This window comes from Oculina patagonica, chromosome 6 (genome assembly GCF_052425735.1).
Source record: "Oculina patagonica isolate OP01 chromosome 6, crgOcupat, whole genome shotgun sequence".
Classification (NCBI taxonomy): Eukaryota; Metazoa; Cnidaria; class Anthozoa; order Scleractinia; family Oculinidae; genus Oculina; species Oculina patagonica.
Genome location: NC_135763.1, coordinates 3614249 through 3642232, shown reverse-complemented (window position 1 = coordinate 3642232; position 27984 = coordinate 3614249). Strand labels below are relative to the sequence as shown.

Genomic DNA, 27984 nt, shown 5'->3' with positions numbered 1-27984 from the left:
CATGAGCTCGCGCTGTGACGTTCTCGCCGACGCTTTGTTTCACGCGCGCGCGGGTTTGTTTTCCTTTTTTTCTGAACTCTCTGACATTCCTCAGTTCGGGGAGTGCTGAGCTACAATGGGCAGCAAAAGTAGTTGAGACAGTTGGCTGAAATGAGTTCTAATTCCAATAAATTAATTATTTCCACTTCAAATCCGGTGTAGATTACGACCCCCCCCCCCCCCCCCCCTTCCCCTTTTCAATGTATGCAGAAACGAAGCAAGTCTTGCAATTTGCAGATAGCAAATACAACGTTGTTTCGGGGGGAGGGGGGCGGTGAGTTATTTTCTCTTGCATAAGTATAAGGAAAAGAAAAACGAACAATCTTGTTTGCTTGTACTTATGTTAGTTATGCCACGCGAGGAGAGCCTGAGAATAATCGATGCATGTGTTTATGCGCTTATGTTTATGCTTGTGCCCAGTGAAAAACATCACGAGAAATATATTTATTGGGTACCTTTGTTTGACATTGAGCTATGTTTGTACAGAAGAACGAAGAGTAAGGTGACAGGATTGCGTTTGGCCGTGCAAGGATTGTGGCAGCCTGAGAGATATCCGATGTTGCGCGGCTTTTACACGCGCGTGACGAAGCGCGACTGTACGTGCGAAACGCGACTGCTCATGTTGCCGCCTCCCGCTTCGGCAATAAAAGGCGTAAAGCTCTCAACAAAAGAACAAACGGGCTAGTCATTTTAGGAAATCACTTTTGTGGATTCTAGTTCCTTAAAAGTGAAAGGTTGTTTTAAAAACACTTTGCATTTTGAATTTTGACACCAGTTAAAATAATTATTCACATTCGTACTTGATTTTTTTATTGGAGAAGGATTATAAGCATGAGAGAATTTCACTGGCTCACAGTTTTATTAGCTCTTTGCCTCAGTATTTTGTGGGCACAACAAGTGATTCAAAATCGGTTTAATTCAAAAGAATTGAGGACTGCACACAATGGAATATCACTGAGCGTGTATAGCCACAACACGCGTCATCATTATAATTAAGAACGTTAAGGAAACACAAATTATTTATTATACATCGTATCATTGTCACATAACATATCATCTCGATAATGTGGTTTGTACAAATAAACCATAAATATAGCTTAAGCGATGGTTATTCCCCAATTTTAACTACGCTTTCCAAGTTTTTTTTTAATGCAGTTACATTTATTGAAAAATGTTTCAGCCATTAAGGAATGGCTTTTTGCTGTTTAGTCATTAAAACGTTATTTTGTCCTTAACCCTGAACACGAATTAAGAGCGAAGGCACAGATTTTTGGCACAAAATGTCAAAATTGCGGTCACGGCCAAAAGGAAATCTTGCCTTTATTTTCAATTTCTAGAAAGTTTTTAACGAGTTTTCAAAGGTTTTGGGGTTTTATTTTTAAAATACGGCCAACTTTCGGAAATATTTGAGAAAATTGATTTCGCACTATCGAGGGCTAAAAATAGCCAAATAAATTAGCAAAACTTAGCATTCGCAAAAGCGTTCTCGCGTTATTAGTATAAGTTATATCCTCGGAAATAAAAAACATATATTTAAAGTAGAAGTATTTAGCAATGTTTACATGCATGTGTTTCGGTTCTAGATTATACTTTTCACAGCGAAAGTAACGCTCTTTGATAACAATTTTATAACTGATTAAGTAAACACAGTTTCACTTCATAATAACAACCTGAATTTTTGATATGTGGCCACTCTCCAATCGGCTTCATTTTATGGCTATAAAAAGCCCAAAGACTCTTCTTTAACTACATATAAAAATTAGTTTGGGTTTTGCAGCAAGCGCATTTTAAAACGCCAGCGAAATCTGGGTAATTTAACTAAAATGTGAACTAATTTGCATATTACCGTTTTGATGCCATGTTAACCGCATTCACGCAAGAACCGAAAACTCTGGTTTTGGTTAAAATTTTTGCGTTAAACATGTCTTTACACTTGAAAACGATGACATACCTGTAAGCATAGAGTCCAGTTCTTGTCCATCTGATGAATTTGTTAGCAGAGCGTAACGTAGCAGTTACACTGAATAAGTTTGAAAAAAAGATACGGTCAAAGGTCACGACAGTTTGCGTTATGCGTGATGCTTTTTATGGTATGGAAGATTGTAACGCATACCGATGAAGTAATATCTTCAAAAGCACAAAATACTTCAGGGAATTACGTTCGTCCTTTTTAGAATTTCTGCTAGGCAGCCGGGAAAGGGAATAACTTGAGACGTGAGCAGCCTATATCTCTTTTTTGAGGGAGGGGGGGGGGGGAGGTGAGGTGGGATCGGGAGGGAGGCAAATTGGCCTCATTATTCACTGCTCGTGTGAGGACATTAGGGGCCAACCATTTTACTTTTGAGGGGGGGGGGGGGGATGTGTGATATTGAAAAAAATATATATTCCGCAAGAGCATGCGTGCAAGAAAAAAAAAATCCTGCACAGGACGGTGGTCCAAAAAAAAATTCATGCTTGTACAGTGGGCTGGAAAAAAAATCCTGGCAAGATGTTCCCTGGGTTGGCACATTCAACTTTTAATATCAGCAAACTGTTAAAAGATTTTAGCATCTACACTTAGGTAAGAGGGATTCATAGCACAATAATGTGTTCCCCTCAGATGGCTTTTTTGCCTGTTGTTACCGATCTTGGTACATGTACATTTTTTTTCTCAAATTCAAGATCACGCCTGGTGTTGTGACACGAGTAAGACCAGGGATCCACTTTTTCAGAGTTCGGAAAGTGACCTTGTCTGCCATTTTCGATAGTATTTGTCGTCGGGTATCCCAGGTGCTTGCATTACTGTAGCACTCTGTTAGGGCATTCATGAGAACGTTATCCACATCTTCATCCTCGCTTTCGCTGTCACTTGAGAATTGCTTGTTCAACGATGGAACAAGCGAGTGCTAAAACTCGCCTGGTTGATTTGGTGCTACCTCATATAAAACAGCACCAACTGCCTGTTGTGCCTTGCGAAGATGGCGACGACGGCTTCATTCCATGGAATAATAACAGTATGCCTGAATTCTAAGAATTCGTTCAGTTTGGTCAGCGATGTAGACTCTTCGCGCGTAGGCCCCCTACTGTGGGAATCAGGTGTGATGTCAACGCTAGTGTCTGAAGGGCAATACAAGCTCCCCCCTGGCGTTTGGACGTTGGAAGGATAACACAGAGACGCTGGCGTACTTTGAGCCACTGGTGCAGTGCCAATAGAGGTGTTCTGTAACGAATAATAAAATTCAAACCTACTCAATACCACCTATTATTAAAAACTAGCAATGGTATATTGCAACTCCTGAGTTTTGATTAGTTAACAGGCAATGGTATATGAGCTCAAATACCATGGACCGCAAGATATGGTAGCCGATACGCGTCAACGGAAACAGCTGGAGAGCTCAAATATTGCAATTCTTTGGGCAATTAAAAAAAAACAATTCCACTCGCGCTTGTTGGATATGAGATCGTTATAGCCAACTCAGCGCTACGCGCCTCGTTGGCTATCTACCATCTGATATCCAACGCCTGAGGCTAATCTTGATAGCTTTTAGTGACTCAAGCAATAAGTAGAAGCAATTTTTTTATAACCCGGCTATTGAAGTGGTACATTACAAGATATGGTTTACACTTACCAACGACATGTTTTCCATTTGCAAAATGACTTCGTCTTCTACTGCCGCCTTGTTTTCAGCATCCACAAGAAGCTTCCGACAATTAGAACAAACGCCTGTGAAAATTAAATGCAATTGATTTCCGCAACTGTTGGTTTTACGCTTTTACCTACGCGAAGTTGCAGAATTTTTTTTTTACTTAGAAAATAACAGTCAAATATGTTTAAACATGTGCCGTTCAACCGATTTCTAGCAACGGTATTGACGTGACAAATACGTATTGAAGTTTTATTTGCGCAAAAGGTTGGTAAGAGGTAATAAATGCTGCAGCAAGAACAAATTCCGCATAGAGAATACTTTTTTTCGCCTGCAATACCAAGGCACTTAAACTATGGCCACAAATTTGTCTAAAGGGGTGATGTAAACCGAGGGTGCGCAAAGGATTCGTTTCTCTTGACAAGCGGTCGGGAAACGAGCGACCATGGAAAGTTGTGAAACGAACGAAGTCCGAAAATATCGGACTTCTGCTTGCATTGAGCATGCCTAGCTTTTGAAAGCAACGTTCGACGAACTTCGGTTTTTTTTTTTACTTCCGGCCAGTTTTTATTGTTTTCACAACCATTAAAATTGATCTTGCAACGAATATTTCGACTCACTTGTTGCATTAAGCTTGCGCAGCAAGGAACTGAGACTCGATGTACGCAGTCTCGTACCCAGAGGCTGCGATTCATCTGGTCTGCGCCAGGAATCGGGATCTTTGAGGTAATTTGAAAGCTAGCCCGCCAAACAGTCGACCGAATAGAATTGGCTGTTGAAAACATTTTCGTTTCACCACAGTCTTCGGCGCACATCAAACAGGAACCAGGTTCTTGTTCCCGTTTTGGATGAGCGCACAGCCGTTGAGTTTCCCAAACGCTTGTAAAGGGGAACGCAGGCTCTGGGAACGAGATCGCGATGTACGAGATTGACTTGTGCCTGGTTAACTGGAGCATGCGCGTTTCTGATGATAGGAATTAGCTGAGGCATATCCATTGTTGAGCGCGCGGCTTCAGATCAGATCGGAATTTAGAATTTAAATGAAAAACGGTTTTAAGAAATACCTGTTAAGTAACTTTACTGTGGTTTAAATAAAAACACCCGTGCCGACTGGAAGAAAGATTTCTGTCTCTTTCATTACAAACTGCGAGCCCAACTTACTTAAGCCTCTCTCTGCTTTTGGCTTTTTACTGGTAGTGGTGTTGTGCCTCGACAAGCTCACTGGTATGGCCACTTAGTAGAACTGCGCTTCCAGCTGACGCCAAGGCATGCACGATGTTAACGTTGTAGACATATAGTCCAGTTTTCTATGTTTCGAGGCGGCGCAAAAATTGTTGCTCTAGCCAACAATAATTCTACTTCATCTTCAATCCCGATAATAGAAAAGGCTGACTTGTGTCCTGATATATCTCGATGACAGGTGAGCAAAGGAACTATTTCTACTGACTTTGTCCTATCTTTTGAATCATAACCGCAGCGACGGCCAACAATGGCGAGAAACGAACAAGCGCTGCCCTCCATTGTTTCCCACTGAAAAAAGTGAAATGCGTATAAAAATACCTTGATGTTCATTTCACTCGTACTGCCCCCTCCCCCCCCCCCCCCCCCACACACACAATTCCTTTTACCTTGGCATAAGCGTCACGCATTATACTGACATGTCGTGAATCTTACTTGCAACTGACCAGTAGCACGAACTGAAAAGGAAAATCTCTGCCCATGAGAAAGAAGGAGGGTATTTCTTTAAAATTCAAACAGTGATTCAAAAGTATTTTCAAACATTGTTTACTTTCAGAGTTTGCTTACAGGCCGAGCACGGATCCGAGCACGGATCCAGTATAATCCACTCACCACCCACCGTCCCATTCTTAAACTTTTTTTGTATTCATTCTCAAATGCCAGCAAAAAGGTTTTTATAAAAATATTGAAGATTCGATACCAGGATTCATTGCAAGAAGATAAAAAGCGTTCTCTGGTAAAATATTTAAAAATTATAAGCTTTCGACAGCCAGACTGCTGTCTTCGTCTTCTACTTCATTTTTATCCGTCGAAGACAGCAGTCATGCTGTCGAAAGCTTATAATTTTTAAATATTTTACCAGAGAACGCTTTTTATCTTCTTAAAAAGGTTTTTGTTGTTTGGATGCAAAGGTGTTTTCTGTAAATTCTGTATGCTTAAAATTTGACACTTAACCAAACATACTTCAATTCCGAAATTAAAATTTCGTGATATTTTCTGTAAGTTTATAATTATATTTTCTAATTTAATTTGGATGCTTACACAATTTTGTGCGACAGAAGTGTTCGTGGGCAGCGGATTTTTTGGCTTTTTGATATGTGAAATTTTCAATGTTTATCGGGGAGATTTAGTTTCTTTTACTAATTTATTATCAATATAGTGAGCTATCGGCACACGCGTCTGCACTGAATACGGCTTGTAGCTTGATCGAGGGTGGCACGTTCAGCGGCTAGCGTAGTATCCAGAGGGGCCTTGCCTGGTTAACCTAAAATCTAATTAAAAAAAAAAAATTCTAAAATAAAATGAAAACTTATAAGAAATATAAATAATAGCAATTTAAAAATATAAATAGCTCTAACTATTTAAAGATATTTTCACTCCCAAAAAAAGAAATAAAAATAGTAAACTACCCGTCAACAACAAAACATTCTTGAAATTCCATTTACCGGTCATGCGTTCACAACTTTATCTGAATCGTCACGTAATACACAAACAAATCGTAACACTGGCCTTTTAGTCCCTTGCAGCTAATTTCGGGTAAGTACGCGAAGATATAAAAAAAAATTCATGGCTGCGTAAAAGATGATCTTGTTCAGATTCAAGAAAATGTTATTATAGATCGTAATTTTTTGTAGAGAATGAAATGTGGCATCTGTGAGTCTCCACTGTTTATAAATCAAACGCTCCTTTCACCGCTTTAACTGTATCTACCGCAGCAATATTAAAGTTAAGTGATCCTTTCAGTAGCGATAGAAAAGTATTTCAAGTTTAATTTAGTATTAAGCACAAATTTAAGGAAAACCAGAGTTTGCAGCTTTTACGCGAATGCGGCCGTTACATGTAACATGTTGCATATCACCGTTTTGATGACCATCAAAACGGTGATATGCAAATTAGTTCAAATTTTAGTTAAATTACCCAGATTTCGATGGCATTTTAAAACGCGCTCGCTTAAAAACCCAAACCAATTTTTATATGTAGATAAAGAAGAGTCTTTGGGCATTTTATAGTTATAAAATGAAGCCGATCAAAGAATGGCCACATATCGAGACGTAATGTTGTTATTATGAAGTGAAACTCTATTCACTGAGCAGTTATAAAATTGTCATCAAAGAGCGTTACATTCGCTGTGAAAAGTACAATCTAAAACCGAAACACAGGCATAAAAACATTGATTTATACTTCAACTTTAAGTATATGTTTCTAATTCTCGATGATATAACTTCTATCAACAACGCGATCTGTTTTTGCGAATGCTTAATTTTGCTATTTAATTGGGCTATTTTTAGCCTTCAATAGTGCGAAATCGATTTTCTCAAATATTTCCGAAAGTCGGCGGTATTTTGAAAAATAAACCCCGAAACCTTTGAAAACTCACTTAAACCTGTTTAAAAATTAAAAATAAAGGAGGCTTTTATTTCTGACCGTGGACAAGGTTTGCTTCAAAAATCTGTGCCTTCGCTCTTAAATTACAACGCTACTCTCTTTATATTATTATCATCGATTGCCTTTTGTTGCGTTGCATCGCGAATTCTTATTTTATTTGTTGCCGTGCAAAATGATTATTCACAGCCATCATCAGTTACACTCGTTTCGTAACCTGGAGATCGTGGCGGATTCTAGGAGGGCTTTCGTTTCAATTCGCACCGTACCGCGACTGAAGCGTTCTTCCTCTGGGTTGGTAAAACTCTCAGAGCCAAGTCAAGTTTCGATCTGCGTCATCTCGTGCGACAGAAACTATCACAAGACAAAATCAGCACTGAAAAGGTACCTTTCTCTGCTTTCTTTTTAATCAATTCATGTAGTTTGTATCACGAACAGACAGAAGGGCTTATTTTTGCGTCGAAAGCCCGTTTGTAAAATTATACACATATCTTCACTAGATATACAAGGGTCAGGCAAAACACGACAAAACAAATATTACGAGCACTCTGGTCGAAAGAAAAGTCAAATTATCTCAAGTACGTAACGTTTTTAATCTCGTGTGGACTTTCAAGTGAGTGCTTATTGATTTATAAAAGACCGAACCTTGACGTGCTTTGACTTTAATTTGAATGAGTGGGCGGTTTGGCTTGTAGTTTCACCGCCGAGAAGGCTAAGAATATTATTATACAGTACGGTTAAAGGTGTTTCTTTTCACTGTCTTTGTGTAGACAGACTGTAATATTCAGCTTCGTATGTAGAGCGCAAAATATAGACAAACTGATAACAGTTATCAATTAAATTAGTGTCCACTTTTGGTTATTCCGTTTCTCATTGCAGCCTTGTTGAAATTAAAGCTCTTTAATTCAATGCTCTTTGTGGCTTTGTGGGTTCAACTCCCGCTCAGAGCCTGAAAAATTTTTTCAGGTTTACAGTAGTATGGCCGCACTTGCATCTATCATATATATATATTTCATTGCTACTGCTGGACACACATTCACTTATTAAAAATTAAAAATCACTGTTCACAAATTTGAAATGGCAAAGAATAACACTCACATACAGCAAACGTCTCGCAGCAATTTCGTTCTTATTCTCCATCGCTTTGGCTCTTATAATTTCTCGTCTCTCAGTTTTTATTTTTTCCCAGACGGGTTAGTTTAAAATATGGAAACAGATACAATGATTTTCGTATCCAAAAGTAAATGAGGTTTGGACACAATGGGATATCACTGAATGCAAATAACTACTACCTGTTCGGTATGGGTCAAAACACTGCTAAATTAAAAGATGGCTAAAGCTGACGACGGTTCTTAAACAAACACAAATCAACAGTAATTTTCACCTCATAACGTTGTTTACTGAATTAAACGACACGATCTTATACATATGTAATGGTTCTTGCCAATTCTATAGCTATAACCACACATTTGAGGTCTGCCATTGTTCGCAACGAGTGGGAAACGCATCATTGCTAAAATCATGATTGTGTAGTCACAAAGGCGTTAATTTTAACTATCGATGCTTTAGCAATCCTAAATCCTGAATGCAGGATCCTGTTATCTTTCAGTTGCCGGTTTCATACAGGCTGTTTCTTTGCCGGAGTGGGGACGAGGTATCTGTACAATGTTGTCTAGGTGCCGTGGTACCATATATACGTGAGTCAGGGTTGCATTAAATAAAGTTAAAAGGAAATGAACGTTGGACATATCTGAATGCCACGGTGTTGACATTGTTCAATTCTTAATTCTATATTTTAAACTATATCGCTACAACTTTATGCGTGTAGAAATAAATATCCTAAGTCGTGGCTTTTTTAAATTCGTAACATAGTCTGAATCGTGGCGAATTTGAGGAGTGCTTTCGTTTCAATTGGCACCGCCTGATAAAGCCTTTATCCTCTGGTTAATAGAACTCTCAAAGCCAAGTCAGGTTTGATTTAATGACACCTGTAAGTCTGTCGGTTGTCACTTGCTCTTTAATACCTCAATTGTTAAGAGATTTGTTTCATGTAACAAATTAACGTAAGTTTCGAAATAGTTCTTGCTGTTTGAGGAAAACAATAAAATGATTATGCATTGCATTGGTAGTTTCAAATATATATACAGATAGTTTTGTAGACAGACACAGTATCTCTGCTTAAATTCCGGACGCCTATAATTCTGGACACTTCGCTTTTACTTTTCTTTATTCTTCGTAAGCAAAATTTTCATACCGTCACGCTTTTTCTTCTTTGTAACTTAACTGATTTAATCCAAGCCATCTTGAACTGAAAGATCGATTTTCTCAGTAATAACAGACAGATCTGCTTGTCCTCCCCACTAGGAAGCTTTTGTCGTCTTTTCTTTAAAATAAAAACCGGAATAAACTAAAGTTAAGAAAATGCGGTAATGGCTGTTAGACTTTAAACTCTCCCTGTATAGCTTAAAAAATCGCAAACATTTATCTGAGAAGAAGTCATTTCTAGTTTTTCAGCTCCATAATTTGTTATTAAGCAAATATTAATTAAAAAACTGAATTCTCCATTCCGTAGAAAAACGCCACAAGGCATACTCTGTTTCTAGGCAATTTTATTCTGGAGCAAGTAAGATCTGCTCAGTGACCGCACGTAGTTAATAGCTCGTTTGTCAACTGTCGACTATCAACTACAGTCAGCCCGAGAGTTTCGTGATTATTCCTCGTTGCTGCGACTTTTCAGAATGTATAGTGTAACTTAAGTTTAACATGTTTACAATCTAAGGCTTGGTGTATTAAAATATATTGATTTCCTAGGCAAAAATAAATAAATTTTCTTGTCATCCCCACTGGGAAGCTTTTGATTTATTTTCTTTCTACTTATGCGTTTCTACTTATGCTTGTGCGTTTGGCCGTGCAAGGATTTTGGCAGCCTGAGTGATATCCGATTTTACGCGGCTTTTGCAAGAAATCAAGGCCAATAAGACACGAACGTGACACGCACGTGACACGCGCTTGACACGCGCGTGACACGAGTGCAAAGCGCGACCGCTCATGTTGCCTCCCCCCGCTTCGGTAAAGAAGGGTTTAAATCTTTCAACAAAGGAACAAACGAGCTAGTGAACGGTTGTTAAAAAAACATTTTGCATTTTGATTAATTACATCGGCAGGAGCATAACAGGAGCTTAAAGCTGAGACTGTTTTGTTTTTATAAAACTACACAGAAACTACACGTACGGGTTCGCGGAGGCGATATCGGTGTGATGTTGTTTAATGGCACTGTAACAAATCCAAGGTTGCTTTTGACATGATAAATGTAGCTACTACACGTTTGCAAAACACTGATAAAAACGACGAAAAAGATAGATCTTAACGTTACTCATTATCATCCGATAATTTTGAAACAATGGTTCTTTCCCAGTTTTAGCCACACGTTCTATTTTTTGCCTTGCAGCAATTTGAATAAATAGCGTTTCACGACCAGTGTTTACATCGAAAGGGAACACATCATAGCTTGCTTTGTGTTTAATCATAAAGGTTCTTTCAAATGCTTCGTGCATGGATCCTAAACCATGAACAAACTAACTGAATTAAATCACCACTCTCTTTTACAGTACTATGATGGCCTTTCTGTTGCGTTGTATCGCAAACGTTTAACTTTGGCACATGATAAATAAATATTCACCGTCGTGCTTGATTTTTTTATTGGAGTGGGAGTATATGCATGGGAAAATTTTACTCGCTGACAGTTTTATTAGCTCAATGTTTGTGACACCACAAGTGATTAATTCAAAGGAAATGAGGACTGCACACAATAGATTAACACTGAGTATATGTAGCCTCAACACTGACGCGAACGTTCATTAACAACTTAACGTTAAGGAAACACAAATTATTTATCATACATCGTAACATTGTCACATCATGCGATAGCATATCATCTCGATAATGTGGTTTGTACAAATAAACGATAAATAAGCTCAAGCGATGGTTCCAAGATTGTTTGTTATGCGGTTACATTTATTGAAAAGTGTTTCAGCCATTAAGGAATGGAAACACATCATGGCTTTTTTCTGTTTAGTCATCAAAGCGTTTATTTTGTCCTTAACCCTGAACACGAATTTAATTACAACGTTACTCTCTTTACATTACTATGATCGATGGCCTTTTTGTTGCGTTGCATCGCAAATTCTTAATTTATTTGATCCCGTGCAAAATGATTATTCACATCCATACCCTCGTTTCGTAACCTGCAGATCGTGGCAGTTTCTACGAGGGCTTTCGTTTCAATTCGCACCGTACCGCAACTGAAGCGTCCGTCCTCTGGGTTGATAAAACGTTCAGAGCCAAGTCAAGTTTCGATCTTTGTCATCGCGTGTTACGGAAGACAAAATCAGCACTGGAAAGGTACCTTTTCTTTTTAATCAATTCCTGTAGTTTGTATCACGAACAGACAGAAGGGCTTTGACTCGACAAAAGACCTCTTTTCGTGTCGAAATCCTGTTTATAAAATTATACACATATTTTCACTAGCTATACAAGGGTCAGGCTAAACGTGACAAAAAAACTATTACGTGCACTTTGGTTGAAAAGAAAAGTGAGATTATCTCCTGTACGTAACGTTTCTAAGTTCTTGTCTTGTGGACTTACAAGTGAATACTAATTCATTTATAAAAGTCAAAAAGGCTAAGAATATTAATATACAGTAGCGCTCAGGTTGTTTCTTTTCACTGTCTTTGTGTAGACAAATGCTATAATCTTCAGCTTCGTGTGTAGAGTGTAAAATATAGACAAGCTGGTAACAGTTATCACAACATATTTTGGTTATTCCGTTTCTCTTTGCAGCGTTGTTGAAATTAAAGCTCTTTTATTTTTAAATGCTCTTTGTGACTAATTAAAAACCATGGTTTACAAAATTGAAATGGTAAAGAATAACACTTATATACAGCAAACGTCTTCCAGCAATTTCGTTCTTATTCTCCATCGCTTTGACTTTTCAATTTCTCAGTTTTCATTTTCCCCAGACGCGTTAATTTAAAATACAGAAAACATAGAGCTCCTAACTAGCGACCTATAGCTAGATGAGCTTTAAGACGGTCAGGACACAGTGGAATACTGATCACTGAGTGCAAATAACTACTACCCGTTCACCAACTGAGGGTCAAGACACCGTTGAACGATGGTTAAACCTGACGATGGTTCTTAAACAAACAAAACTCAACAGTATTTATAAAATATAAACCGATAACGTTGTTTACTGACCTAAAGGACACGATCTATGACATCGATGGTTCTTGCCAATTCTGGCGGCCATTTCTCCTCGCAACGTGTGCGAACCGCATTATGACGTTTTGTGTTGAGTCAAATAAAAGGCGTTTATTCTGACTTTCGATGAATCCTGAACGCAAGGTCCTGTTCAGTTTTCTCTTTTTATTCGCCGGTTTCATACATGATTTTGATGCCGGATATAGGACAAGGTATCAGTAAAATGTTATTTAGGTGGTACCAAATGTAAGTGAGTCAGGGTTGCATTAGTTAAAAGAAATTCGGCGAACTTTGGACAAAACTGAATATCACGATGTTGAAATTGTTGCGACGTTTCGGCAATACAAGATCCTGAACATAAATTATATCGCTACTCTTTTTGCGTTTATTAGATCCCTTGTAAATGAATATTCAAAGCCGTAGCTTACTTTCGTAACATAGTGTGGATCGCGGCGAACTCGAGGAGTGCTTTTGTTTTAAGTGGCACGGCAATAAAGCAGTTTATTCTCTGGGTTAAAAGAACTTTCAGAGCCTGCAAGTCTGTCAGTAGTCACTTGCTCTTTAGTACCTTGATTGTTATGGGGTTTTTGTTTCGTGTAACAAATTAACATAAGCTTCGAAACAGTTTTTGCTGTATGAAGTAAACAATATAATAATTATTATGCATTGGTACTTTTCGAATATATTCAAAGATAGTTTTGTAGACATGTAGTGTATCTCTGTCTATATAATTCCCGGACACCTATAATTCTGGACCACTTCGCTTTTAGCTTCTTCGTAAGCTAATATTTACACAGTCACACGCTTTTAATTTTCTTTTTTGTAATAACTTAAATTTAATTTAACGCATCGTGAACTGAAATATCAATTTTCTAGGTAATAACAAACAAATCTGCTTGTCCTCCCAAAAGGAAGCTTTTGTCGTCTTTTGTTTAAAACGAATAAATTTAGAAAACTCTCCCTTCCATAAGGAAACGCCACTAGGCATGCGCTGTTGCTATGCAATATTTTGGCGCCAGAAAGCTCTGCTCATCAGTAATAGAGAAACGCCACTAGGCATGCGCCGTTGCTATGCAATATTTTGGCGCCAGAAAGCTCTGCTCATCAGTAATAGAGAAACGCCACTAGGCATGCGCCGTTGCTATGCAATATTTTGGCGCCATAAAGCTCTGCTCATCAGTAATAGAGAAACGCCACTAGGCATGCGCTGTTTCTATGCAATATTTTGGCGCTAGCAAGCTCTGCTAGCAAGCTCTGCTGTAATAAATGAACGCCAACATTCTGGCGCTGGCAAGTTCTGTTCAATAAGAGAGAAACGCCGCTAAACATTACCTGTTTCTATGCAATATTCTGCGCTAGCAAGCTTTGCTCAGTAATAGAGAAACGCCACTAGGCATGCGCTGTTGCTATGCAATATTCTAGCGGTGGAAAGTTCTGCTCATCAGTAATAGAGAAACGCCACTAGGCATACGCTGTTTCTATGCAATATTCTAGCGGTGGAAAGTTCTGCTCCTCAGTAATAGAAAAACGCCACTAGGCATGCGCTGTCTCTATGCAATATACTAGCGGTGGAAAGTTCTGCTCATTAATAGAGAAACGCCATTAGCCATGTGCTATTTTAGGGCCCTTTAGAAAGCTATGCTTAGTGATCGTTTTTGTCTTAATGGATCATTTGTCAGCTGTGAACTGACAACTGTAAACTGTCAGTTTTATTTTTCTAATTAGGACTCCTTAAAAGAGAGAACGCCAAGGATCGTATCCCATTCTCAACAGAGAACCAACTACTAACGGAGGTCTAACTTGTCGCCAAAGAGTTTCATCAAAGAAGTAAGTGAACACGAAAAGTGCAGTGCAGAAAGTAATTGCGTTTTTTATTATGTTTGTAAGATATAACGACTGTGTGATGTAGTACCTCTTGGAGTATAAGCCGTTACCAAATATGAGGACTGGACGAAGCTATTTCCCTTTATAGACGCCTTTCACAAAGTACAAAATACCAAATGACCGAGTTGCTAACAGCTTATGTATCGCAATATCTGAAATGTTAAGACAAAGTGAGTCGCAGTACCTAATTCTCAATTCTCGATTGTTGTAGGTGACGTTCCTTTTACTCACCTTTTACTCACCTCGAGTATCATGCACTAGGTAAAAGACCTTCGACAACATTTTGTCCGGGTTGAGTCCCTCTCCTTTGCTTTACCCCTCCTTCCTCTTCCTTGAGAGCTTCTCGCTAAAGAAATTTCCTCCGCTAGTTAAAGCGCCTAATCCATTGAATCTCAGCTCTTCACCGTCAAGAGCTTACTGAAACTTATCTTGTGTTTTTGTTTCTTATTTTTTTTTCATTTGCTAGCCATGTCTTTCAAGTGTGGAATTTTTCTGTTGGTGCTGCTGTGCGGAATTGGATATTGTAAGTATACCAAAACACACGCGCGCGCGTTCACGCAAGCACGCGTACACTCACCTCACTCACGAACACGCACGCTCACACGCACACTAACTCGCGCGCACGCACGCTCGCGTACACCAGCAAAGAAAACGAAAACGATAACATTTAGTTGTAGAAAAGCATAACTTGTTTTTTTTATCATAAAAATACGAGAAGAATCAGATTATGAATTCCATTTTCTCTGTAGCTTATTTTATTATTTGTTTGTTTTTACAGGTGCAGGTATGGATTCCTAACTTGGTGGCTTTGCAAAAAGGATTAATCAGAAGAGGAACAGGAAGAATGATTTTTATACCCTAAATTTAACTTTATCTTAGAGTTATTATCGACAGCAACAGAATCTAGATATAACTACAAAAGAATTTTTGCTGATAGCCCAGTAGAGCAGTTTTCATTTGAGTGTCGAAAGTAATTTGCGTTAGCTATGGTTTTGCATTACTACGCTTAGTGATTGGTTTAAAAATCTCGCGCCACTTTCTCAACCAATCAGAACTAAAACCAAAACCAATCGTGACTCGCTCGCGCACGTTTTTCGGCGCTTCGTGCTTGCGACATGTATTTGCTTCGAGTTTTGATTGGCTCACTGGATTGTCTGTGTCCTTTGTGATTGGCCAGAGTAATTACTTTGCTTTTGGTTTTACGACACTCAATTGAAAACTGCTCTATTATCAGTTCGTGCATTTATCAGTTCGTGCCTTAAGTTCAGAATAAAGCTAAGAGGCTCACTTTAAATAATTATTTATAAACTGCACCATGGCTGGGTAAAGAAAAAAAAATCGGACTGAATTATCAGGGTGAGTGTTGTAGCAGTCATTTGGAATTCTTGGTTTCCTTATAGTCATACACTGTGCTGACATCCACAGTTTAGAGCTAAGAATTTTGGTTATAAAGACGTGAAGAATACAAATTAAACCATTAATATCACTGATGCGAACGATTTATTCTTTACTAGGTGTATGCTATGATCAGCGATGGGACTGTTCAGACTTGGCACATCGTGGTGATTGTCAAAGTAACCCGTATGCCATGTTAAGAGAATGCCCGATCTCCTGTCAAGTCGATTGCGGTAAGCAAGGACAATATATAATCTACCTTTTTCACATTCAATTCAATATACTGTCACTTGAGGCGTAAAAAGTAGACTTTGGCTAAGTTTTACCTTAGAATCAAATTGGAATGCTATGAAAGGTTTTGTTTACGATTGTGTACTAGAATACAGGTCGGTGAACAAGCCCGTGAGGTTCAGTCTCCCGAAAAACTCATGAGTTAAAAGCAGCGTTCTTCCACCTCTGTTTTCTTGTCTTAGCTAGTCTTGGTTTGATATGTTTAATTTTTATATAGTTCCCTGCCAGGACAAATCATGGGACTGCCCGGACCGGAAACAAGAATGCCATGACCACCCGTACGCAGTAATCCATCATTGTCCTAAAGCCTGTGGTGCTTGCTACTAGAAATCTGTGACCGGTAAGTTTGCTTTCTCTAAAAGCAGTTTAATAACCAGAGTAAAGAAGGTTGCTAGCAGTTCCCATTAACAGAATACTTCATCACATCTAGTCAAGTGAAGCTTATTGATTCAATAGTGAGAAACTTAGCTTCCTTACAGAGACCAATTTCTCCAGAACATCGGTGCGAATCCCTTGTTATTTAGTGACTGTCGCGCACGCAAGTCAGAATGTTCGATGTACTTTCAAATTCTCTTAAATAGCGCCAAAAGAAATGCTGGCCGATCAGTACTAAGGAGAATTAGTATTTGGAGTTCCCTTTTCTTCAGTTTTTATTTATTTGGAACCTTTCTTACTCCAGAGAGTCATGACACGAACTGATTTTGTTCTTCACAGAAAGATGGATAGCTTTGAAGCAATCAGGAAACGGATCAAAGACTGCCAAAACAAGTCGTAGATGATAATTGTAACTGATGGGAGAACAACACTGATATGGTGTCAATAAAACAAGGGTATAAATGGAATTGCTTGTGTTGGTCTGTTTTCTATGAATTTCTCTTAATCCTGCTATCACTGTGCTATTCCTAAAAAAAAATTGTGATGATACTCGTGGTCTCGAAGGGAGGGGGGAAGGGGTGAAGGTGGACTCCCATATAATATACACTAACCAGCCGAGAACCACGTCCTAGACAAAATCTTTTCTAAAAATACGCTGGTTTATTTGCGGCTTGCACTAAACACAACCATAAGAAGAACGTATCAGCTATAAAAATATGAAAAAAGCGCCCCAAGACATAAATGTTTAACCCTTATAAGCTATTTTCTCTTGTTAAAAGGCAGGACGAGGATTCTCGCCAATGCTAATTACAGAATCCCCCCGCCGTCAAACTCGTTTCCAAATTAACAAGGTCTAATAAAACTTGTTTAAGTAACCTCTGTGTTACGATTCGAAAGAAGAACACTTACGAGAATAAATAAGATTAGTTTTACAAGTCCTTTATCCCGGACTCTTCGATTAGCCTCCTAGAAATCTCAGCTCTCTCTATATCATAATAACCGGGAAAGATGCCTACGACATACAACGAATTGATTACTGATTTGTTTGAGAATTCCATAAAACTTTCACACTTTGTTAATGTTAACTCGTGTTACAGCACAAGCGCAAGGACAAGCGAAATCACGCAAAAGGGACAAATTTAGGACGAGCATCCAAATGCAATGCGCTTGTTCAAAGCCGCTTTCGCGGTGAAATAAGAGCTGCCATCCTTGCACTTGTGCTTGCGCCTGTGCTTGCGTCGCTAGTGAAAACCAGGCTTTACAGTTTGCGACCTTCTTTATCATGACTATGAGAAAGCGATAAGCTGTTAGCACAAAAACGTTGTTAACACAATAAAGATTTTCTGAGAGCCGTATGTCAACTTACCGAAGGGTTACCTTTGTCCTCTAAAACGGTTAGTCTATAAACTTGACAACGCTCGAAAGTTCGAACGTGAGAACATTATGTTTTAATTTATGAGCCATAAAAAGAAAAATATGTTTCCATTTGAACTTCGGCGAGATCCAGACTTTCCGTACTTCAAGTCTTGAAATTTGTACATTTAACGACAGTTATTTATTGTAGCGGGCACGGTGTTTTGCGTTTGGGAAATCGTATGTTTGATAAAAAAAAATATTGTTATCAACGATAGATTTTTACGACTATAAAGTTACCGCAGTCTGCCGCTCATTCAACGCCTTCCTGGGAATTTATTTGCTTTTCCTAGAGTCAGGAATTTTTACTTTTAACCCTACTGTGTGTATATTAACGTAAAAGCTGGAGTGAAAATGAAAAGAAACGTAGTAAATAGTGCACGCATAGGGTACAATTTTTTTCACGCCTACGACAGTCGTTTGAAAATGCTGAAGGTTTCCTGTGTCATTATTGTTAACTGAAGACGAAGTTTAGAAAAAGAGAGCGAGTGTTGGCCTGAAATCCTACAATTTTAGGAATTTTAAAAACGTAAACAATTTATTTGTACTTTTTGTTGTTAATATATTGTTAGATTGCTTCATGCTCTCCTGTTCAGCTTACAACTTAAGCTAGAGCGAAAATAGTAGTTTGATTCTTATTTAAATACCTGACACTTCGAGCCCTGTAAGATCAAGATACAAATTCTCCTCAAAAATATTAATAAAAGTCAAGCCAACAGGTCTTGAGAATTCAGAGACTGAAGAAACACTTTCAATCTATTCTACCCCGTCCAGAGAGACGTCTGGGATTCTATCACTGATGACGTAACTGTTTCTGAATGGGACTCAGTTGATGTAGTGACGCAATGGCGAGACGCCTCATGACATATTTATACCATGTAACACTCAGTTATGTAGACTACTACTGACTAAACAGCACTGCGGTTAGCCTAAATAGCACTCCGGTTAGCCTAAATAGCGTTCAGTTAGCCTAAATAGCACTCCGGTTAGCCTAAATAGCGTTCGGTTAGCCTACTTTAGCGTGGGTTGCTTGCGGTTAGCTTTTATAATAGGGTTAGGATTTCTATCTAAAAAAATCGGGATTCTGGCAGCTGGTCGTCGGCGACCCGGGTTCGAATCCTCTTGGTCTCAACTTTTTTTAAGTTAAAAAAAATAAGTTAAGTGTGATTTGTGCCTCGTGTATGAAAAAATAAGAAGTCTCACTACATAAACTGAATAGTTGTTATTCGGTTTTGAATGTTTGCATGCCAGTAACAGTAACAGCCAATCACAGCACAGGCTTCCCAAGCTCAAAATTCGTCTTTTTGATGTGTTTTTGAGCCTTTCGGGCGGCCGACTCTACATACGTGGTGTATGCGACAGCTTGTGTATATAGAGAAATGTATGGGAAAATCACGGGTTCTCTAAAATTGGGTGTACCTCAGGGTAGCATCCTAGGTCCTGTACTGTTTCTTATATTTATTAATGACCTACCCTCAGCTCTACAGGACACTGTGGCAGATATATATGCTGACGATACTACAGTTAGTTATTCCACCGACTATAGGTTAGCACCTTGGGCCGCCAGGGATAGTCTCCAGTCGGATTTGAATAAACTACAAAAATGGTCAGATAACAACAAAATGATTCTTAACGAAAAAAAGACCAAGACAATGCTCGCCACGGGTAAATGGCTTGAGAAAAGAATGGGGCACCAGCAGTTGCAAGTTAAATTAAATGCCACTGAGCTCGATCAGGTGAACTCACAAAAACTGCTGGGAGTCACAATCGACTCCAAACTGTCCTTCGATGAACATATCGATGACCTCTGTAGAAAGGTTTCCCAGCGTATTGCTGTACTGAAAAGAATTAAGAAATTTCTCCCTTTTCAACAAAGGATAGCATATTACAACGCGATGATCAAGCAAGACATGCTCTACGCCTCCGTGGTGTGGTCGTCGTGTTCTCTGGGGAATTTGCAGAGGATTCTTCGCCTCCAGAAACGCGCTGCGCGCGTTATCCTTGACGCCGACACACGAGCGAACAGCGTTGAACTTTTCAAGATTTTAAATTGGCTTCCGGTTCATCTCGAGGTTAAAATAAACATCTTAACACAAGTGTACAAACGTATTAATGGCCAAAGCCCATCCTATATGAACGAACTTTTAGTGCTAAACTCTGAAATAAATGAAAGAAATAGTCGATATGGCTCTGTCAACTTGGCCTGCCCCCGTTTCAAACGAAAAACCGAAGGAGGGCGATCATTTAGCGTGAGAGCAACTAGACTTTGGAACACTCTTCCCAATTTCTTAAAGAAAAGTGAGAGTCTACATTGTTTTAAAAATGGCCTAATTGATTTTTACGCATCTAGCCTTAAGGACATTCATCATTTTACAGTTTTTTAATTCTTAATCCCTATTTTTAGAAATTTCTGTATTTTAATTCAAATTTTAAATTGTATATATTATGTAGTTGTAATTTGTAATCCGAGGGCCGCTTGTTTGTCAGTAGTTTTTACTGTTTGCCGTTACCCTCTTTTAATAAAGTTGATTGAAAATCGGGTAAATAAATATATATTTTGAAATAAAGTTTACCTACCTCAAATGTGTCGCTTACTTGTGTCTTGTGCCGAATTTGGAGTCATTCCGACGCCATTTAGCGAAGTTATTCGAAGTCGTTGTCTCTCCTACTAAAAAGAAGGAAAGGCAGACCACTCCATCAATCGCTGGCCAGAGCTCACTCCACAAATCGCTCTCTCCTCAAAAGGAAAAGTCCCGGATCGCAATAAAACCAACAGTTCCATAAAGCCCAATAAATTTCACTCCACATACGTGTGCTTCGGGGGTCGAAAGACTCATAAAGAACGAGAAATTTTACTTTAAATGCGCCTATTCGGCTTTCCAGATTTGCTTGTGATCGACCTCGCGCCAACGGTCGTTACTCAATCACAAGTATCTGGTTTCATCCTCAACTCTGATTGGTCCATTAGAACCAAGTCACGCGCTGACAACACGACCTTCCACCGGAGGGAAAAGTACATTTTGTCACGAATCAAGTTTCACGCTAGGGCTCCCAAGGGATGTTTCTGAAAGCTGTATTGTTCGCTAGAGCCAATCACAGCCATGTTTACATATGTCAGGGAAAAGCCGCGTAAAGATAAATCTGACACCTCCGCGTGCATAATAACACTTTTAAATCCAGGATTTTAAAGTTGATCGAGGGTTTAATTTCTCTTGTATAAAAGTTTTTTTGTTTCCTATATTTTGTGGAGTTTGAAACTGGTCGACACCAAAACTGGAGGGCAGTAAAAATATAAACAGAAAACCTTACTGAAACGTTAAAAAATTGAAATCAAAATTCACGCTAAACCTGGATTTGCTTAATCGTGTCTTGAACAACCTGGCCCAGTCAATAGTGTCAACGGGTACCGGTGGTGACATTTAAATTTCGCGAATTTGTGAAAAAAAATTTTGGAATTAATCGGCGACTGTCTTTTTTCAGGACGTCAAATTTTCACGGTTTGAAGTCATCGTATTAAACGCGAAAATTTACGTCGCGATAATTTCGTTTCGTAATAAGGTATTGTGTGTTTCAGTTTCTGGTGAAGAACCAAGTCCAAAGTTCACTGAAAGACAAACATCCATGCTAGGAACAGGACCTGATTATGAAGCTAGTGGAAGCACAAGAGATATTCATGAACTGCAGGCTGCGCTTCAAGCTGCTCAACTAACTGCTACTGGTACAGGCACCAAATACTCAGGTACTCACAAGGATAGTCACCTTTAGGTCTGTTTTAAACCATGGCTTGGTGCATTACTTTCTATATTAGAGTTGTAAAAGTGGGTTTGATTTCCATGAAAATAAACATGCTCGAAAAGCTTATTTTCGTATGAACGTTTTTTGGGGGTGTTTTTTTAACGGGTGAATTGCTTTCATGGTATGCTATATAAGTTTATTTTATTACGTTTTGCCAAATACTCGCTATGAAACTTTATGTTTGCAAAGAAATTACTTCTATGGATCATTATGACAAAACCATAGCTTCACTGCAACTAATGTGTCTCCCGGGTGTTATAATTTTAAGTTACAAGCAAACAAGATTAACTTTGAAAACTGTTCAGCCCAAAAGTATTTCACGGCAAAAACCCGAATGGCAATCCGTTTCTTTTGTATTTGTTGTGTTATTGAAATGTTCCTTTACTGTTTAAAGAGGTTATTTTTATATTTCAACGAACTTGATGGTCATTTCCCATGCCTAAATTTAGCTAAAATCCGTGACACAGTCTCTTAAAGGCGTCGTCGATTTATCCTAAATATATATTTTTTACAGGTAATTTCGAGCTCCCTCCTACTGCTGCAGTCATTCAAGGAATGGATTAGTCACGTGACGGACAGATTGTCATCGAGAAAAACGAGCAAGGTGAAACACGTGCTCGGGGGTTTGATCTTCAACCTGTTATTGTGACTGATGACTTGAGTGCCACTAATGACAGTGTTACCATGGAAACCAGGCAAGGGAAGCTCAGTTCATTTGTCTCAGAAAACGACGAAAGAGGATTTGGGTTGAAGCCTGTAGGATCCTTGCCGACTGACAGTCAGGAGATTGGCTTGAGGGTTGAGTCTTCTGTTGATGACACACACAGAAGACTTGCATCAGGTAGGTTGGAATCTCGAGGACTTGATTTGACGCCAGCTGTAGCATCGCACACCGAGGGTCGAGGATTTGACCTGCAACCAGCTGGTGATGTCGCTGGCTTCAGTCTGCAGCCAGTAGCAGAGGCGAGAGGCTTGGACCTGAGGCCTGCTGTCGATAGCTCGCCCGGGATCACGGAGGGTGAGCAAGGGTATGATCTGCAGCCAGCTGTGGAAAGGCACTTTTTTTTTTTTTTTTTTTTTTTTTTTTTTTTAATAATTTTTATTTGCATAACACATAGTTACATACACTATTTACAATACAAGCTACTACTTATACCACTAACAATACTTAACAACATTACGAGTTTTTACATTAAACCTTAAACCTACTTACCCACTCGCTCGCTCACTCATCACACAATCACACAATTACATACAAGAATTACATAGCAAAGTTACACCTGTTTGAGCCTTATACAATGTATATCTAAGTTAACAACTTAGCAATTACATTTCCCATTTCTTCTTTAATAAATCTAATGTATTATTTTTAGTACAAATGTATTTCTCTGTTTCATACTTTAATGCTACTTTTAATTTATAACCTCTTATATTCGGAAGTTCATTGTTTCTTCTGCAACCCCATAAGTAAATTTTTCCTACAAGTAATAGATAATTTAGTAAGGGACGTTCCGGAGTTAGAACACCGACTACAACATCTTTCAAATTGAGATGTATTTGTTGCTTTGTCAAAGTTAAGTAATATGATTCAAAATCCTTCCAAAAGGAAATTGAGTAGGAACAGTCAAAAAAGAAATGTTGTATTGTCTCTGATTCCCGTTTGCAGAAAGAACACAGATCATCTTCAATGTAACCGATTTTATGTAATTTTGAATTTGTATAAAGTATCGAGTTTAATACCTTAAACTGAAAGGCCTTGACATATGGCTCAAAAGCAACTGAATGAGGAAGAAAAAATGCTTTTTTCAATGCTTCATCGGATAAATTAAATTCACACTTAAGTTTTTGTGCAATATTAGGAAAGCGTGCCTTTTTACGGACAAAAAGAGAGTAGTAATCCTTTGATTTCTTTTTAGTAACATCGAAAAGGCAGCCGTCAATCTTAAAAGATGGATTCAGTTCTGCGTAATCTGGAACAAAATTGGTATTTCTTAAATTGGGCGGTACAGAATGGCGTAGACCAGTCCATTCCAGAAAGTTCGTCTTCTCTATATGTTTCGCAAGTAATTCATAGGAATCAATATTGTCAAGATCAAAGCGCAGATCTTCCACGGTCCGAATTCCATAATTAAAGTACCTTTTATAGAAAACTGGTTTGTTGTTTATTCTTATTTCGTGGTTATTCCAAATTAAGTTTTTCCAATTGGTGTCAGCTGCATTTTCTGTGCGAAATTCAGACCACCACTTCAATAGTTCTCTATAGAATTGAGAATTTATAGTTAAATCTTTAATGTTATAGTTGCAATTGAAAAGATAGAAGCCACCTTCCTTCGTTAGAAGATATTCTAAATATTTCTTCCATGTGCCGGAATTATCATTAAAGATTCTTTTCATCCAGGAGAGGCGGAGAGATTTGATCGTGCTTTCAATATCAACCATTTTGATTCCTCCTTCCTCATAGTTATTTATCGCAGATACCCTGGTTACTTTGTCTTTACCCTTCCATAAAAATTTGTATATCAATTGGTTTAGTTCCTTAATTATATTTTCAGGGGTAGGTAACAAAGAGGATATGTAAACAACCTTCGGTAGGAGCAAAGTTTTGATGATAGTAACCTTCCCATAGAGAGATAAACCTCTAGAAGACCAGATATTGATCAATTTTTTTATCTTGTCGAGTTTTTCTGAGAAGTTCTTTAAAAAGAGCAGTTTTTTATCGTATGTGAAGAAGATCCCGAGTGCTTTTATAGGATCTTGCGGCCATTTGATTCCAAGCGGTTTCATTTCATTTCCTTTCAAAGAGCCTAACCACAGTCCCTCTGTCTTTGAACTATTGACCTTTAAACCTGAGAGTTTTCTAAATTTGTCCAATAACTGAAAAAGTTTGTGGGCTGACTCTATGTCAGAAAGAACAGCAGTTGTATCGTCGGCATATTGTAAAAGTTTAGTTTCTTGTCGTTCAATTGCAATTCCTTTTATTTCTTCGTTTTCCCTAACGGCAATCGCTAAACTCTCGACAGCTAAAAGGAAGAGATATGGAGACAAAGGATCACCTTGCCTGACTCCACGTGTAAGATTAAAGTATTCTGATGACATTCCATTATTTATCACACAACTTTGAATATTTTTATAAAAAGTACTAATCCAACGCTTGAATTCAGGGCCAAAATTAAAAGCATCCAGGCATTTAAACAAAAAGTTCCATTCTAAAGTATCAAAAGCTTTTCGAAAATCTATGAATATCAACAGACCAGGTATATTTTCTCTTTCCGTGAAATCCATGATGTCAAGAATCGATCTTACCGTCTCACCAATATAACGATCTTTAACGTAACCGGTTTGATTGCAGTGAATAATGTGAGGTAGGACCTCTTTAAGTCTAGAAGCAATTACTTTCGATATTATTTTGGCATCGACATTGACAAGCGAGATGGGTCTCCAATTTTCCATTAACGTGCGATCTTTTCCTTGTTTTTCTATTAAAGTAATAACAGCTTGCTTTTGGGAGTTGGACATTTCTTCATTTTCAAAGGACTCATTTACGCAATTAATGAACGGTTCACAAATAAGATTCCAACAGCTTTTATAGAATTCGATTGGTATTCCATCATTTCCAGGGGACTTGTTGTTTTGAAAAGTTTCTAAAATCCGTTTGCATTCGTCAATTGTAATTTGGCCTTCACATGATTGCTTTTGATCTTCAGACAATTGAGGTATGTTTAAATTATCTAAAAACGACTTGATAGAATCGGTGTCTGTCGAACTTGTTTTGTATAAGTTGTGATAAAAATTTTTCTGTTCGGTAAGTATACGGTAAGGATCAGTTGTAATCGCGCCGCTAATTAGCAGCTTTCTAATATGTTTTTTGACGTGATTTCTTTTCTCTAAATTTAAAAAGTATTTAGTACTTCTTTCTCCGTGCTCATGCCAGCGAGCTCTTGCTCGTACAATTATTCCTTTTGTTTTCTCTTCATACAATAATTCCAGTTTTTCTTTAATCTCATTCAGACAACATCTGTTCAAATCACTTGGATCATTTTCAAACTGCCTAGTTGCTTCTTTGTATTCCTGTTGAATTATTCTTTCCTTGTCGATTCTCTGTTTAGCTTTGTCTTTAGAGTACTTAATATTGTGTTTTCTGATGTTGTATTTGATCCAATCCCAAACCGAGCGTTTGTTTGATAATTCTTTTTCGCCCTCTGATTTCCATTTTGGAATATTAACACTTAGGTAATTCAGATATTCTTCGTCATCTAAAAGTGTGACATTCATTTTCCACATTCCAGGTCCTTTTACCTCTCCAACTTTACCGAGAATTAAACTTATTGCCGCATGGTCAGTTCGTATCGCAGGTATAATGTCAGTGGAATTGACAAAATCACAAAGATTGTTAGAGATGAGCCAGAAATCTAGACGACACAGTACTGTCGGTGAGTTTTGACTCCAAGTGAAGCTTTTTGTCTGAGGATTTTGCACTCTCCAGATATCAATCAGATCGAGTTCATTTTGCAAACATTCTATGCTACTCACGACCGATTTTCTTGGTATCATAATGCCCCCTCGTTTATCTAGAGTTGGGTTTAAAGGACAATTGAAATCACCGCCTAAAATAATATTCTCCTCAGAATCTAAATTTTCAGTTTGAAGCAAGGTGTGCAATTTGTTAAAGAATTGGACCGAATCTTTATCTTTGTTTGGTGCATAAATATTAACAAGAACATAAACTTTGTCATCGACTTGTATTTTAGAAATAATAAAGCGCCCCGAGGGATCCGGAGTTGTGGAAAGCACTGTACAATTGGCCTTGTTGTTTATAAGTATTGCGGTCCCACATGAATTCGGACTGCCGTGTGAAAAAAGCATTGTTCCGCCCCATTCATTTTTCCATTGTGTTTCTGTTGTTTTACTTGAGTGCGTTTCTTGTAGAAAAATTACGTCTGCGTTCTTTCTGCGACACCACGTGTAGATAGTGCGCCTTTTTTTGAAGTTGCTAATTCCCCTTACATTCAAAGAAATTATTTTTAAACAAGCTGACATATTTTAAACATGCATAAATAATAAGATCCAAATCTGAAAGCTAAATTTTGAATAAACGACAGAAGGCTGAAGAAACAAGAACACCCATAATAAATAGATTAATGACTGTTTTGAGTACAATACATAGGGAAAATTTCTTCGTATAGTGCCCAATTGTGTGATCTCAGCGAAAAAACATCTCACTAAACTGAAACTAACTAAAATGCAACAAAAAATCACATATAAATAAACATACACATAGCTCCCCTCGAAGAATGCAAGATGAAATAAAGATAACTCCATCAAGCATTCAGAACTCCGTTCGATACTTATTAGCCCATGTTTACAATTTTTGCTCTTTGGCCCGCGGCTAACAATAATAATTCATAAACCATTTGAATTGCGACCTAAAAGACGCGTCCGAACGTAAACAGAGCTTTACATTGGAATGAATTTACCATTTATATAGAGTTTATCTGGTTCGGCTTTACTAAATGAGACTTTCATACCGTTCTTTTTGGCATCCTTTAACTTTTTCATCTGTTTTCGTCGGCGTTCGATAATCTCTTGCGGATAATCTTCCAGCACTTTGATCTCCGGATCTTGTAGACGAAAGGAAGCTTTTAATACCATCTCACGATCTTGAAAGCGAAGAAATCTTGCGATAATTGGTCGCGTTTTTCCAGCAGTTGGTTTTCCAATGCGATGAACTCTTTGTAACTCTATTTCTTTTTCTGGGTTTTCAAGGCCAAGCCTTTTTTCCAGGAACTCAAATAGGATATTACGCGTGTTGATCACCTCGCTGCTATTTGAGCTGCTCTTTGTTTCTCTCTCAGCTAGTCCAAAGAATTTCAAATTTTCCCTTCGGCTATAAGCTTCTGCATAAAGTTGCTGCGTGTGTAGATCTTTTTTAGCTGTTTCAAGAAGCGTTATCTTCAATTTCAAGTCTTCGACTTCTGTATTCATCCATTGTAAACCGTTATCCATCTTCTCCAGTTTACCATCAGTAACACGTGCGCCGTCTTTCAGCTTCGATACGTCACTTTCCACTGTGGCCATCTTTGAACAAAGATTATTTAGAGTTGTTTCGATGCTGTCAAGCTTATTCAGCTTGGCCAATATTTCGTCGAGCTTCTCTGCCATCATTTCGGACATATCTACGGCAAGCGAGGCTTCGACTGCTCCTTCGAAGACTTCTTGGACTTCGCCTTCCAGTTCAATGTGCTTCGTATTCCTGAGTCGCTTATCCGACGGAGAGCTCGATTCAGACGCG

General features: G+C 38.4%; 1 protein-coding gene and 2 long non-coding RNA genes across 6 annotated transcripts; 2 read left to right on the top strand and 1 right to left on the bottom strand.

The window, feature by feature from the left end:
* Positions 1–2036: 2036 nt before the first annotated feature.
* Positions 2037–3756, bottom strand: LOC144658831 (uncharacterized). Its single transcript, XM_078519312.1, has 2 exons — positions 3648–3756; positions 2037–3238 (listed from the first exon to the last, which is right to left on the bottom strand). Exons 1-2 carry the CDS (start codon positions 3663–3665, stop codon positions 2951–2953), a joined length of 306 nt encoding a protein of 101 aa, XP_078375438.1. The 5' UTR covers positions 3666–3756; the 3' UTR covers positions 2037–2950.
* A 3636-nt stretch (positions 3757–7392) lies between these two features.
* On the top strand, positions 7393–15050 carry LOC144657082 (uncharacterized). Of its 4 annotated transcripts, none has more exons than XR_013571458.1 (4): positions 7393–7667; positions 8893–8937; positions 14268–14369; positions 14893–15050. It is a non-coding gene; the product is annotated as an uncharacterized LOC144657082 (long non-coding RNA). The 4 variants fall into 4 exon arrangements; XR_013571459.1 differs by having other exon boundaries at positions 7417–7667; positions 8893–8980; positions 14893–14970; XR_013571461.1 differs by lacking the exon at positions 8893–8937 and having other exon boundaries at positions 7438–7667; positions 14893–14970.
* Positions 15051–15916: 866 nt separating this feature from the next.
* Positions 15917–16954, top strand: LOC144656928 (uncharacterized). The gene is made up of 3 exons (XR_013571417.1): positions 15917–16054; positions 16330–16452; positions 16827–16954. It is a non-coding gene; the product is annotated as an uncharacterized LOC144656928 (long non-coding RNA).
* Positions 16955–27984: the final 11030 nt, after the last annotated feature.